Raw genomic sequence first — 15646 nt, 5'->3', positions numbered from 1 at the left:
TATACCACCTAAGGGAGTCTTTCTGCTGTGCCTTTTGCAACTGGATGTGCCTGTCTCGTATTGGCCTTTTTAGCCACCAACACACTTGTAACAAACGTGGGTAGAGCCTTCTCCAAATCTTTGTTCGCGAAGCCCAGCCATGACGATGATGATGATATATATATGCTGTTTTGTGCTTAAACATTGACACTTCACATGCTCAGTTTATGGCGTTTATGGCTACACTGTAGCCATAAGAAGTGGGAGCCATCTTCCCTTAATGGGGAAGGGAAAGCTGTAATGGCTGGTATGGTCATGTGAATCCAGTATCTAGAGCTTTAAGACCAGTATCATGAGAGCTGACAACATCACAGGAGCTGACAACTGAGTACTGCTTCAATATTAGAAGGGGAACAATATCAAAGATATGGAAAGAACTGCAGATAGTTTTCATAATCTAACATATTTTCCATACATGAACTATTGCTTGGCTGGGCAGCAGATTCCTCAGTGGCGTTAGGAGGACTTCTACAAAGCCATCTGTTTACTGCCCCCTGATGACATTCTTTCTGCATTTCATGGTTGTACTTGTCTTCTTTCCACTTCTTTCTGGTATAAACCCTATGTAGTACTTTGGTAAGGCTTGCTCGAGATATTTTAATGCTTCTGATACAACAGTTGTCTTCTACATTTCTGTGTATAGGCCCATCATGCACAGAAGATACTGACAGTAGGCAGTTAGCCCTAATTATATTTCTTTATTGGGAGAACATCTGTTAGGTTTTTGGTGACAACAGCAGGAGATATTTTTGTCAAGTGCTTATACCATGATTCAGGCTGTTTTATAGACTAGTAACTTAGATACTTTATGTGTCTAAAAGGAAAATTGCATGCTACCATAGGCTTTTTACCCATAAATCTTAACGTAATCTGTCATTTCTCTGCTTTAATATGACAGGCATGTTATTGAAATGACAGCCATGAGATCAAATTCTCCCCACATCTTGCAGAAAATAAGATGTGAATTTTGGTCCAATTAATTTTTTGTATTTTTGTAGTCAGATGGGACTACGCACTTTTTCCATCTCTTATTTTTTTCTGCCTCTGTAGTCTCAGAAAATAAACTGTGAGCAGTCTGATCCAGCAGTCCTAGATAAGCCTAGGATTTTTTAAAAATCTGCATTGAAATTATCTCAGTGTAACTTTATGGTCTTATTTCCTTTATTGCAGTCATTATTGAAAGAATGGCACTCAGTTAAGGAGTGGTTATTGTAATTTCATTAGGGACAGAACTTTTTAGCTGTCAGAAGAAATTATGGTTTTAAGCATTCTCTCTTCTGACTATATTCTTGTTTAATACAAAACATGATTGTATTAAAAGCAAATGACCTGTTGCCTTAAAAATGAAACACTGACATTTCCTAACTATAGTATACACAGTATTAAATTCAGAAAAATATGTCTTAAATCAAGTTTTCTAACAACAGTGGTAGAAAGAGAACTTGCACCAGTATTCTTCAAGTATGGAGAGTATGTTTTGGTCCAGTGCTGTGCTAAATCTATTTTATGCTATAATCTCCAGCATTTAAGGTTGATTTCTTTCAGTGGGCCCACAAGGATTCTAATTCTAGATCTTCTTGTCCCTCCCTTGGAAAGGGAGATAAATGTGTATCTACCCCAGCACCTCAGTCTTACAGACTTAGAGAATGAATCAGAGAAACTACAGAGAGAGTTGAGGGAGACTGGTTTCTCATCTGGGCCACTAATGTAGAAGCTTGAAGTGAGCTAAGGGAATAAGAATGTTGCACTTCTGCTTCCTTCTACAGGCCCATTTTTCTCTGAAGATTCCATTATTTATGCCTTTAGTCCACTATTTGTGCCTCTATTCCATTGTTTATTAGAACTGAGAGAACAGAGCATGTCTGAAGTTTGTGCAGATACCATTGTCATACTAGAGCTCTTTAAACTGGTGCATATATTTGTGTATTGGCAAGAGGAAAAGAAACACTATCGGGGAATATATAAAAAGTGGGTATAATTGATGCATTTATGTTTCTTAAACTCTCATCGAAAGTGTAGGAACCAATAGCGCCATCTCCAGTTTTATTTTCATGTTCATCACAGAAATTGATGGAAAAAACTAATGTATCTGTTCAAGTGGTGGAATATTGGCAAAATTGGAAAACTGGAAAAATTAAGCTTGTGCTTGCCAAGTCGCTGGTGATGATTTTAAATAGGTTTAGTGTTTTTCTAGAGGTCTTTTCATGTAGAAGGGAAAAATACAACATGCTGTTCAGTTGCCTATAAATATTTACTTTGCTGTTTGTGCTGGTTTAAAGGTAAACTGACAGGAGAATTGAACCCAACTCAAAAGAGATTATAAATCAGAGTTACAATTTAATAAAAATAATACAATAAATACAATTATACGGACAAACAATTAGTTTTAACCCACAAAACCCGGATGTATAACCCAGTACCCTGGGGCATAAACAGAATGGTGTTCATTGGCCCCTGTGCTGAGCCCCGTGTGGTCCCCCTGAGTCCAAAGTAAAAGGAAAGGAAGACCTGTTGGTGAGGGTGCTGGTTGCAGTCCGGTTGAGAGTGGTGGTTGCAGTCCAGCCAAGGTTCTGGTCCTCCTCTGGATCTGACAAGTGGGCCCAGAAGTCCCAAGATTATATACACTCAGGTTTGAGTGGGAATGCCCAGTACCTCCCCCAGGGCAGGGGGTTCCACAATGGGTGATTGTGAGTTGTGAGATATTTTTGGAATCCTTGATGGCCCATTAGCAGACATGACCCCTCAGGCTGGGTTTGGAGGTGCTAATGACTTCCCGGAGGGGACTTATCACACCTGAGTCATTGGTGTGAGGATAGGAACATCCTCCTATCTCACAGGCCTCTTAACCCCCCAGCTTATAGCCTGCGGGGTCAGGTGTGCTCTGGGCAGCTGCTGGAAATGCTGGAAATGTTTGGGTTACACCCAGACTGTGATGAACTTGTCCCAGCTTTTTTAACTAGGACACTCTTCTACAGAACTAGCAATTCATGGTGTTTAGAGACACATGTCTATCACAATGCAACATTCTTTTCTTGAGCAGTCACTGAAAGCAAATTTGAATACAACAATCCATTTTAAAATCTGGGGCAATAAGTTGTCAGTGCAAAAACTGAGATTTATTGTTGCTTCCAGGAGTTGACAAGATGAAAAACATTCAATGTTCTCTTTTAGTATTGAACATCTGTGTAAAATAAGTAGTATTCACAATGCCAGTAGACTTCAGAAAACATTTCTCACATAAATACAAGAAGCTCACTGTTTTAATTGGCACACATTTAGTGTTTCTCCTAGGTTAACTCTGAGGCATCTGTACAACAGTGGTGGTAACACTGCTCTCAGTTATACACTTGTGCTTGAGGTTATTAAGATCTCTTGGACCTCCAAAATATTCAACATCACCCCCTCCTCACAAAAAGAGTCTAAAAGTAAGGATGGTTATAATTTTGTTATTTATTGATAAGGTTTTTACTCCTAAGACAAACTCTTTGGGGAGTCATGGGTCAGAACTTACCTGGTATTACACTGGATAGAGTTGGGCACTTTTGCTTGGAATTTGCAATGAGTGCATCTTGGCTGGGAGTCATTCCTTTAGGAAAATGAGCTGGATCTTATATTTGTTTGTCTTAAAGAAACTAACAATCAGCTCCCACGTGCCCTAATTGCTGGGCTGTGTAACGATGGTCCTGCTCCTTGTTGTCTGCTCCAGCAGAAATGGGTTCTTTCTTACAGAATATCATTTCAATGGATAGGGTGCTCTGCTTCACGAGGAGTCTGTGTTCATGTGGTTATGATATTCTGCTGAATTAAGATATAGTTCAACTTCCATTTGTGCCAGTCAGTCTGACAACTTGCTCTTTACAGAAAGGCACGCAAAGCAGAGCCAGATAACACACAGAGATTGGCATTTACAAGACTAATACTATGCATGTTGTAGGCTTCAGTCACTTGAGATTCTTTGGAGAGAAGCTGTCAGGGTAATGGATACATTTACACTTGGTTCCTGTCACCATCAACTTTGATGTGATTGATCTTCCTGACAAAGAGGATAAACTATTAGTCATCCTTTGGGAAGGCATTGTCTGGAATTAATAATCCTATCACCTAGATTCACCTTATCACAGGGAAAATTTTATTTTTTAGTCAATTTCAAATAAAAATGTATTGACCTCATAACAGCTTCAATCTTGCTATTAAATATTAACTTGGAATTTTGTTTTTGTTTCTGTTTAAAAAGTATGACATTTCTCCAGTATATGAGATCATAGTCTTAATGGAGCTAGGTTTAAAAAAAAAAAAATACATGTTTAGGCTTTTGCAAAGGTTTGAATTTTTGTACTTTGTGCAGATCAGTTGAATTCAGAAAATCATTTTTCTTCATTCTTCTTTGTTGCATTCATAGAACAGAAAATATGAGCTGCAAACTCTACAGAATACTGTAATAAGTTATAATTTTGTAAAGTACTTAAAAAATTAGACAGTATTATTGTGCATTATAAGTGGAATGGTCCTTAACACTTCTATTGTCACTTAAAACAAAGATTATAATAGTTCTTTAATTCTTTAATAAGAGAAAGTTAAGAACCTGGAGCTCTTGAATAATTAGTAATGGGTTATTTTTAATTGTAAATAAAAATGTATTTAGCTTTATTGCTTAAATTTATTATGTATTTTCCATTTGTTTCAAATGAAATGCCTATCCAACTTCCAGTTCATCAGAAATGCTTAGAAATTTCAACGAAGCTGTAAGTCTGTGGATATTGGATAAAGTTAACTAAATTATACGGATTACACTAGGCTGTCTGCCAGAAAGAAAGTTTACTTACAACTTGTCATTAAGAACCTATAAGCCATTTATAGCATATATTTAAGTCATGTAGCTGTTCTGTGTAATAAGGAGGGAGGACTGCTATTGAAAACATTGAAGTTACTAATTGACACCATAATGATAAAGTTGCTTTTTTGTTTTTCAGGTCTTAGGAACAGATGAGGATAATATGGGGGATGGTTGCTCTCAGAAACTGGCTTCGACTAAGTTCCTTCGACTTTTGCTCCTAATACTGATTCCTTGCATCTGTGCTCTTATCCTTTTGCTGGTGATTCTGCTTACCTTTGTAGGTGAGTGCTAATGGAGTAAATTGGCACTTTTTAAATAAGGGGACTAGAACTAAGACCACATTCTCAAGTGCTAATATAACTGTGGACATTAAACATGTATCTTAGTACATCTGCTTAACCAATTAATCTGCCTAATGACTGCTTGTTGCAGAGAAATAAATACACTATTTAGATTTATATATTTAAAACACATTTAAAGTACCAATGAGGAAACCATCTCTGATTTTCTCAAGGTAGCATTTTCTTTTGAGAAGCATGTAGCACGTAGATAGTTTTCAGAAGTCATTTTACAAGTACAAAAAGATATTTATGTTAGAACTTTAGATCACTGTCATTGCAATTGAATATTTATCCCTTTATGTCATATGCTTGTATGCAAATCTGATTCTTATTTTCAAGTGAAATTTCATTTATAAATAGCCACAAATCTTTCTGAATCTGTTCTACAAAATATTACTGTTTTGCTAAGGAAAACTATGTTCATTTCTTCTAAATATGGAATACGTACTAATGCAGAACCCCAAGCATGTTTTGTGGAAACTGGTTCCAGGTATATTAGATTTCATAATGGCTTAGTCTGTTACATAATTCTGTGTCTGTTACACAATTAAAAGGTGCTAATTTATTACCATAAATTTTTTAAAAATCTTCCTTTCATTACCTTTAGAGAAGGCTGACATATCATTAAATTGCTTCAACTACAGCATGAAAAAGACAGTAATACTAAGTCAAAGCATTGCTTTTTTAGAAGAAAAAAAAGTAAAAAAATAATCTGCTTTCAGTGCTGAGGGGTGTTGGGCTTTTTGCCTTTTTTATTTTGTTAATGAGAATATTTTCTAGTTGGGCTTCCCTAAGTACTTCAGAACCTATACACCTATAACAAGTGGGATAATGTATGAAGTAAACAGATATATATCAATTTCTGATTTTAAATACACCAATTTCAATACACGTCAAACAGTTAGCAAGGACAGGAAGAAACATATCTCAATAGCACTGTCAAGACAACTTAAACCTGTTTTCTCAATTCAGTCTGTAAAGGATTTGCAGCAAGACATTGTGGGCCTGTTATTTTCATTTAGTTTAAGTTAGGGAAGTAAAAAAACCTCCAAAGCTAGTGAATGTTATGATTGACAAGTAAGTCTTGGGTTGTATCACTCAACTAAGAACAGTCTGAAATGGATTAAGATCAAGTCTGGCAATTAGGAAATATGATGCCATTCAATTTGCTTTCCTTATGTTTAGCATTCCATTTGTATCCTTCATATCCTCTGCCCTAGATTTTCATTCTTTAGTGAGAAAGCAGATAAGAAAGCAGGTGTATTTACATCAGCTCTACTCAGTCTCCTCCTGAGGCATGTATCGACATAACACTCTTTAAAATGCATTAAATCCTCTGAGAAATGGGACCTGTTCAGATCCTACTTATGTAGCAAAAATCAGGACTATCTCCTCTTAATTCAGTGTAATTATTGTAGGGTAAAGAATAAGGCTTGGTGTTATAACCCAAGTCTAAAACTGGCAAAGCTCCCTTCAGGAGCATCCTTTGAATTAACATATTATAATTTAGTATTCTTCTCAGCAGCTTTCATTTTCTGTGCATTGGTAGCTTAGAAGCAAATATGTTTGATGACTAGAATTAAATGAACAAATTCTGTGGACCTCTTTAAAGTGTATGTAATATAGTCTGTTTTAGTTATTGAGAATACACTATATCCAGAATAGTACTTTATATTCATTTCAGATCAATAATAACTGAATTCTGTTACAATCTAATATTGATATGAAGTCTTACAGTGTATGAAAGAAGTTGATAGTCCTGACCAGCTAAGAGAAATTATTTAATATATGGGAAATTATAGTTTTACATTTTTTTCCAAAAATGAAGGAGTTAAAATTTGTAGTTGTCATTCTAGTATCTTTCATTGGTGCATAAAACATAAATAGAAAACTCCAGTCTATCCTTAAGAACCTTATGAACTTTTTTAGATTTGACTTTGGTAATTAATTCATCAGGAATTTTTGTATTTTGAAAGAAAGTGTTTTGTTTCCTGTGGTAAGTTTGTGGGTAATTATTCTTTTACTTCTGTAATATTTTTTAATTAAATGAGGCATATACACATGAAAAAATGTGCGTGCACCTGAGAACTTTTCTATTCGTTTTCCTTTACATCTCTTTTGTTGCCTGCATGTCATTACAAGCTCTGATGTTGAAGAAACAGAAAAGTTGGTGTGGGAGAAAGGTGATAGGAAGAGCAGTACGGTTATACTGTAGTAATGGAAAATATCCTACCTGAGGTGTCATGGGGCCCTGTTTTCAGAATATGACATTAATCAATCTTGCAAAAATTTTTTACCTTCCAAGTATTCAAGATCCAAAGCCCTTGAAAAAGTAATTTTGTAGAACTGTGTACAAAGAAACGACAAAGCAAATTATGAGTAGAGATACATGTGATTTTGACTAAAAATGCAAGAAACTTTTAGGTCCATAGAAGAAAAGAGCAATCTGAGTTGTTTAGTTTTGGTTTCTCTTAAGTACTTACATTCTGGCTCTGCATACTCTGCTGTCTCTCACCAGGAGTCAACCTCTAGGAGAAAACTTTGTAAGGAATGAATGTTGTTTCACTCATGGAAGTAGAGGCATTACCAGTTACTTTGAAGGAAGTCTAGCCTTTAGACCATAATTTGTTGAAAGCCTGTGGTACATCAGAGGAGAGAAGGGAGGAGGAATAGTGCTTGCTTTGAACTGTTGAAGACCTAACATTCCAGATCTTGACTATGAAGACCTAACTCGGCAATATAAATTTGAAGGGGGAAGAAAAGGCTTGATTATATACGATTAAGATTACTGATATCTTACAATTACACCTGACTGCTATAGACATCAAGAGCCTTCTAATAAGACTGGTCCATAATTTTTTGCTGGGGATTATGGCTAGTGTAGTGTATGCTATGGTACAGTGCAGTATAGTACAGTATAATTTCATTACTTTCCAGAAAAACAAACAATAACTGAATGCATGGTTTGAACAGCTAAATGTTTCTTGAAAATGGAGAGATGTACGATCCCCTTCAAACTGTGTTAGAATCTGTAGTCTATGTCTCATTTTGCTGAAAAAAACCAGAAAAAAATCCTTAAGTAATGAATAGTATGCAAATATTACAAAGGTGAAAATTAGCATATTTGTTAGAACGAAAAATTTCCAGCATTTCATTCTTATCCTTGCAGAGAGAAAGTGTTCTAAACTACTCAAAACGTTGTTTTTAAAAAGTCCTTCATAGCTGGTAGGCATTAAACCAAATTAATTTTTTTTTGATTGAACCATAATTGCTTCTCATTGCAGTTATTTATCTGGGAAAACAGAATGCTTTATAGTTATAGTCCCATAAAGGAAAATCAGTTATGTTTATTTTATAGTGATAAATGCATTCCATGGTAGATGTTGCATTCCTCCTATCCCTTCACATGATTGTCCTCAAATCATACTTAGATGGTCTTCTTCTATCTCCTGCTAATACCCATCCACAACTAATGCTTAGTCTATTTTTTCTATAGAAATCAGAACAAGTGTTATGACACACATAAAGAGGGGTTTCATCTATGTCAGACTTTTCCAGTCCAGATGTAATTTTTGGGCACATGATCACATTGCAGGACCATATCAAATAAGCCTGCCTTTCAGGCAAGCAGCATATCCTTTTATCTATGCACAGTGTTAGGCATTTATGCATTTTGCAAAAATAGTATTTTAAATATCTCTTAGTCTGCCAGCCCTGGTGGGAATGAAGATCCTTCACAGAATAAACATCAGGGAAAGTTCATTTTAGTAGAACTGCTTGGCTTAGCTTTGTCAGCTGAGATAATACAATTAGGAAGGCCTTTTATGTAGAAGAGATTCATTCTGTTGTCCACCTGTCAAGAAGAGTTGTTATCACTAGGAAACTGTGAAAATAGAACAAAAAATGCCATTGTTGGAAAGATGGGTTGAAGAAGCAAACAAGCCTTCGGGGATCTCAGTGAAAGAAGTAGATGACCTTATAGGTAGTGATAGACATAGCTATTATTTGTAGTTCCAGAAAATGAATAAAATAAGTCTGAGTGAGGAGAGTACAGAATCCAGTTAGTTTCATATTTTGCTTCACAGTATTTATTTGTCCAAAGGGGTTTTTAAAATTTCTTTCAGGAGTTTACCTGTCTTTAAATGTATTGTCTGCTATTTTGCTGAGTGATATAGAAATAGCTAATAATTTTAATTTTAAATCATTATTAATAGCTCTTTGGGACCAATGTTTTAGGGACTTTTTCTATTTTTATGCTGAGTGGAGGAGAAGAGATGAGTCCAGGGAGGAGCAGACAGAATGTGAAAAAATACCTTCAGCTATTATGCACTTTGTCAAAGGAGTTAAAAAAGCTTGTTTTATCTTTTTGAAAACTGCAAAAAATCTAGTGAAGTTTGAAACTTGAAACAAAGTAGGCTTCTGAATTATAGAAATTCAAGGCTTTATTTGGAAACAAAGCATCCAAAAAAAGCTACATTTAAGTAAGCACAATTTCTGAACACAACCACTCACAATTCCTTAGGCTTTAGCAAATTATATTAATAGTGGTCCTTATTTGTGCAACTGCAACACATTCATTCTTCCTGTTTGGCCTGACCAGAGGACTCAAACAAAAAAAAACTTGCTGCTGAAATAATTTGCGGGTGGGAGATTTTTAGTTATTTCTGTAAAATACACACAGTAAATTCCTCTAAATCCCAATTAATTATTTGAATTATTTGAAATATTTGCTGGTGGAAAACCAGGACTCTTAATGTGTGTATATATATATAAAATTCCCCTTGGTTCTTCCAGTAGAATTTTGACATAAAGATTTAATCACAATCAGGGATCTATGTTTACCAGTGCTAGTTAAATTACATAATCCTATATAGTGAAAACAGTATCTCTTTCCATTTTAAAAGTTAGTGAATATAAAATATATTAAAAATGTATTGGTTCCCTTGAAGCTTCAGAATTAGATTTCTGAAGATGTTGACACTATGAAAACAAGAGATGATTCAATTTAAAAAGAGAAAAAAATAGTATTGTCAGTCTTGTTAACACTATAATAGAACGAAAGCATATTAGAGCTACTTGAAATTGCACTCTATGGTTTTAAATGTGTAAGAGTTCTATAACTAAATGACTATAAGTAAGGTTAAAATATTCGAAGCTCGTGGAACCATTTGTTTCTCTATTTATCCTGCAGTTACCATAGCTTTTGTTTTATGTGCTACTGTTATTTTCTTGCTACATTCTTAAATTTAGTTATCTTTAACTTGGAAATAAATGTTACTTTTAAATCTGTGTCATTATATTTATTATTAACCTGCCAAAACATATTGGTAACACTTGTTGTTCCAGGTGATGGATGGTAATTTTGGTGCTTTTTTCCTTTCTTCTAGGGGTGTTAGAAAAAACATGCTTTTATTCAAATGGAACTGAGGTCATCACAGTTAATGGTGACTTTGAAACATATGATGATCTTTTGCCAAACATGGTTGAAAACAGTTCCAAGACTGATCTCACAATGGATCTCAGCACACAGCCTTCTTCCTGGACCACCACACTTTTATCCCACATTGACCAAATGAACAAGAACTCAAACATGTTTAGAGAGTCTTTCCAGGAAAATTCATTTGGTCTCCCAACTCAAGCCACAGTGCTCAGTCGTCAGCCTACAAATGATGCTGCTTTGTCAGAGGGCTCTGAAGACAACACCCAGCCATTTACCACTGCAGAGGAGGTGACTTTGTGGTCTACAGATGCATCCTTTAACAACACAGAGAGGATGACCACTCCATCAGTATTAAGTCCTACCCGTCCATCTGCATCACAAAAAATGTATCAGAAAAAAAGTAAGTTTACCTTTCGTTTGGCTCCATAAATCTGACTCAAAAACTACAGAGCATACTGTTGGCATGCTTTCCAGTGTGTTCCTGTGAGTTCTAAAGCATGTGTCCCTTTTGATAATTTGTCATGCACATTACACGTTGCAAGCCAGTGGTTTCTTATCAGAACATTTGATCGACCTGTTGAGGAAGATGCAGTAAATTCTTTCATGTATGAAAAATTGCAATACATTTTTCAAATGGTGGTAATAATTAATACTTGCCAAGGCTGAAAATGAGTTATTGCAGGCTGTATTAAGGTTGTAGGTTGAATTTTCTGTTTCTTTAGAACTATGTATGTGGCAGATAAAAGTTGGGAAATAGTTCAGTTTTGTCTTTTCCTTGTTCTTTCTCAAGTGAAGTAAAAGTAGGGAAAACCTTGCAATAAGAATTTCTTTTTTTAAAACCTGTTACACAGAAAAGATTACTTTTGAAAATGTTACAGTGATATGTTATTTTCTTACTCCAAAATTAGCTTTTAAAAAAACAACCTTATTGTAAATCACTAATTTGTCAGTTGTTTCTTTTTTCCCCTAGACTGTAGTGACTTCACAGGCCATTTAAATGGTGCAGGCTTTCTGTAGGTTCTGTTTCCTAAATGATGTTTCTTATACAGATTTATCTCTTTTTCTCTCCCTGCACCCCAAACAGAGCAAATATATATAAATGCACACTTGAATCCTATTAGTGATTAATTTATTTACTTCTTTTGGCAACTTGGCTAGTTATGATTGTGCCAAGGAACAGCAACAATGCATAGTGGGCTACACCACAGATATTTTCATCATCATAAGTGAGATACCTATTTTAGATAGATGTAACAGTATAAACCCCTTTTCCCTTATTGTGTTGGAATGAACTCTTTTGAGCTGTGTGCATATGTAATAGCATATGTATGTGTATGGGACGTGATATTTTCCCCTCCTACGATGCTGACGCAAGGTGCTACAGTGCTGCAGTGGTTTAGGACAGCCTTAGGCCTGGATTTCTAACCTTTCAAATATTTGGGGTTTGGTATTATATAGAGAGGTGCTTTTAGCCTATGAAGGACTTTCTAAGTATGTGTTCTATTTTGATATGTTCAGTACATTCCAACAGCATTACGACTGCATGTATATTCAGTGAGTCTGACTATTTGGAATTCTATTGTGAGGTAGTTTCTTCTGTGTAAAGAGAAAAGGATAAAAGCTTTTCAAAGACAAATTTGAAATACCACAGGTTTCTTAAAAAAACAGAAAACAACAACAACAACCAACAAACAAACATCCCAAACTGAGATGCTTGTAGCTAGGTTTTTCTCTGCCTATCAGAAACATCAGGAATTCGTATGCTACCAATCAATAACCTCTCAGTCTTTGATTCCACCTACAAGTGTTTTGCTTATCTGTATTCATGTGGACGCTATCTTAGTTCTGTGTGTAGATACATAAAAATATGTTTGTATATATATATACATATACATATATATACATGCACACATACATACAAATATATGTATTAGGGATCCAGAAGAATTTGATCTTAGAGTAATTATGTGTTACCATGGCTGTCCAAGGCATAGAGGACTAAAAAGCAGGGGATTTTGACTAGCACATAGTACCCCTCACTACCTTTCTTGTTCTGGCCTTTGTAAATTAACTCCTTATATTCATCTTTGGTCTCTGCGATCTCTCTTTTCCCACTAAGCTTTGTTTCTTGGAGAGAACCGTAAAGTAACAGAGAAGGTGGTCTAATGTCTATAGGAAGTTCTTATGTATTCTGTTGTGGAGGGAGATGAGGTATAATTGGGAGATGAGGTATAAACCAGCAAAACTGGAATAGTCTGTTGGAGTAAAAATGATTTTTTTGGGGCAAGTAAAACTTAAAGACCACATAGGAATGGTGGTAGTAGATCAAATTAAGTCTCTCTTGCTTTAGTGTCTGAATCCAACTGTGAACATTGGGACATGCCTGAAGAAGAATAAACTAGGTCTAGCATACTAAGACACTTCAGCATTACATGGCAGCAGATTCCAGTGATCTGCAGTGAGTCCTGATAAGCATTCTCCCATGAACTGATGTAATCACTTTTGAACCCATGTAAAACAGAGATTTGAGCTTTTTAAGTGTATCTCATAAGGAAATTAACATCTAAATGAAGTGTGAGGCTGATGTTCTTTCATGAATGCACACTAGCAAATCATCCATCAGTACAAATTTCATCTGGTTCAAATGTGGGGAGGTTAATGCATTTCTGTTGATTTAGTAAGCATGAATAACTTGGACTTTATGCTGATTTTATACAGGATGTCGAAAGACAAATGAACAGAGACTGCCAGTGCAAAGCCAACCAGACAAAATTCTCTGAACACATTTGGACTGACATTCCTGTGGCTGTTATGTTTTTGGTCTGATACTAGTATCCCTAGCACTGGATTTGCTTTACTGGTGAACCACAGCTTCAATAAAAGACATTATTTAGAGAAATTATCAGCATTGTGACCATATGGTATTTAGTCAAGACTTCAAAATAACACAAGTAAGACATTGCTGAGTTACTAACTAGAGAGGAATGAAATTTAGCACATATGACATCAGTTATTTAAAAAGTCCTTGAAGTAGAAGGAAGTTCTTTGGCAGAAATTCTAGTAAAGAGTAGGTTAGTGGGTAAATAGGAATGAATGATACAAAAAGGAAGAGATGAAGAAGTTTATTTTCATTTTTCCAGGGAAAGCAATGCCTCACACATTTATTAGAAAGGAGTCAGTGAAAATGATGGTTAATACAACATACTTATCTTTTCAAAATGCTGTTAACAACAGTCTTCACTGAGAAGTCTTAAAGACACTCTTTTCACACAGTACATGTTCATTAAGAGACAGGAGGAAAATTAAGAATCAATGGTTAGGCTCCAGAGTGAAGAGGGCTACTGATGGAGTCTTACAGACAGTGTTTTCTGATCAGGCAAAACAGTGAATAATGAAGTAACATTTCTGCTAATACAGATTTATCTGTCTAAAGTGAATACTTGGGAATCACATAAAGGTCTCATAGGGAGACAGTGACTGATAAAATGTGCAGATGACTTTGTGCTGACAGATGCAAAAGAATGCTGGAGAGTGGGGAACAACGCTAGCTCTATTGAATACATTGTTGGACTCTCAGTTGGCATTGCCAGCAGAAAAGGGACCTGATGGTTTGCTGCAGTCAGCATTCTGGCTCCACAACTGTCAAGAAGGCAAATGGTGTTAGGTATTGTCATGAAGTCTACAAAGGACAAAACAGAAAATCTCACTACATCAGTGTATAACTTCAGAAAGATAATAGTAGAATCAAAAAAGGCAAATAGCAGCCAAGCAGACCAGTAGAGACGTGGAATGACTTAGATGTGGGGAGGCACTACGTAGGAGGAAGACACTGTTTTCCTTCTGGAAAACAGCTGGCTTAGGAGTAAGTGACTGTGGTAGACTTTCATACCATTTTGAGTGTGCCTTGGTGAAACAGAACAGTTACTCACTGTTTTTCATTATACCAGGAGTTGCCTTTTTTTTTCTTTTCCTATCAGACAGTAAGTTGAAAAAGGAAACAGCATGGAACTCTTTGCCACAGGATGATGAGAAAACCTGAAAGTAGGAAAATACTTGGAGAACCTCATGACCGGTTGGTCTGCTGGTGCTTTTAGACAAAATAGTCCAATGGCAACCTCTGACTTGTGAAGGCTCAAGATTTTACATTGCCAGAAGTTGTTGTTATACTCCTAGATGTTTGTTTCTTATATTTTCCCAATATTATTAGAATTTTTCTTGGAAATATAATGCTGGCCTCTATCAAAGACCAGCTTCTGAGTTAAGTGTATCCTGTGTTACCTCTCTGTTGGAAAGCAAGTGAAGAAATATGTTTTTTCTGTTGAGGCATTTGATTTTGTGTGAGTTCATGTTTAAATGTTTTCTGAAGGCATGGGCCGTGGTCCTCGGTCATGAGAATGGTTCATTGGAGAGTTTTCTGATAGCAAAAACATCTCAGGTGAATCAATAGGTTTAGTAGTGTTTATTCTTGCAATTTAGAAGTATATGCAGTATATTCTGTTCATCTGTCAGTTAATGCTTAGCAGAAAACCCCCACATTAAATAGTAATTATTGTAAAGAATAAAGGATGTTTATCCATAAGTATTAACACAACTTTATTGACACTTCTTTCTCTTTGAAACGAAAGCAGACTGCAGTTAGGCAGTAAAGTGAGAGACTGCATTCAAACGAAGCAGACACCCTGTTCTGTAATACTGCTAATTTGAGGGGACAGGAAGGAGAAGAGCGAGCAAGAGTTGACGTTCTTCCTAGAAAAACATCTAGGAATATGCACTGGGACAAGAGGTATTAATATGTGATTTTGTTTCCTACACTCACTAGTGTACACGTGCCTATGTATATTTAACATCCCTTTATTCTTTTGTGCCGCTTCTCCCGCCGCTCCGCCGCCGCCGCCACGAGAGGGCGCCGCTGCCGCGGGTCCCGAGCCCCGCGGGGCCGGAGCGTCCCCGGGAGCATCCCCGGGAGCGTCCCCGGGAGCGGCCCCGGGAGCG

General features: G+C 36.2%; 1 protein-coding gene across 4 annotated transcripts in view; it reads left to right on the top strand.

The window, feature by feature from the left end:
- The window catches only part of CORIN (corin, serine peptidase), a 123570-nt gene that overhangs the window by 12464 nt on the left and 95460 nt on the right, over positions 1-15646 (top strand). For all 4 annotated transcript variants that reach the window (XR_003526482.1, XM_027636206.1, XM_027636205.1 and 1 more), the window contains exons 2-3: positions 5010-5154; positions 10602-11054. Coding sequence is in view for 3 of the 4 variants with exons in the window: in XM_027636206.1 (XP_027492007.1) it covers positions 5010-5154; positions 10602-11054 (598 nt within the window). In the remaining variant the exon portion in view is untranslated. The remainder of the gene's footprint in view (positions 1-5009; positions 5155-10601; positions 11055-15646) is intronic.

This window comes from Corapipo altera, unplaced genomic scaffold (assembly GCF_003945725.1).
Source record: "Corapipo altera isolate COAL_440 unplaced genomic scaffold, ASM394572v1 22b, whole genome shotgun sequence".
NCBI classification, from domain to species: domain Eukaryota; kingdom Metazoa; phylum Chordata; class Aves; order Passeriformes; family Pipridae; genus Corapipo; species Corapipo altera.
The sequence above is the reverse complement of the archived record's forward strand: the minus strand, read 5'-3'. Positions and strand labels throughout refer to the sequence as shown.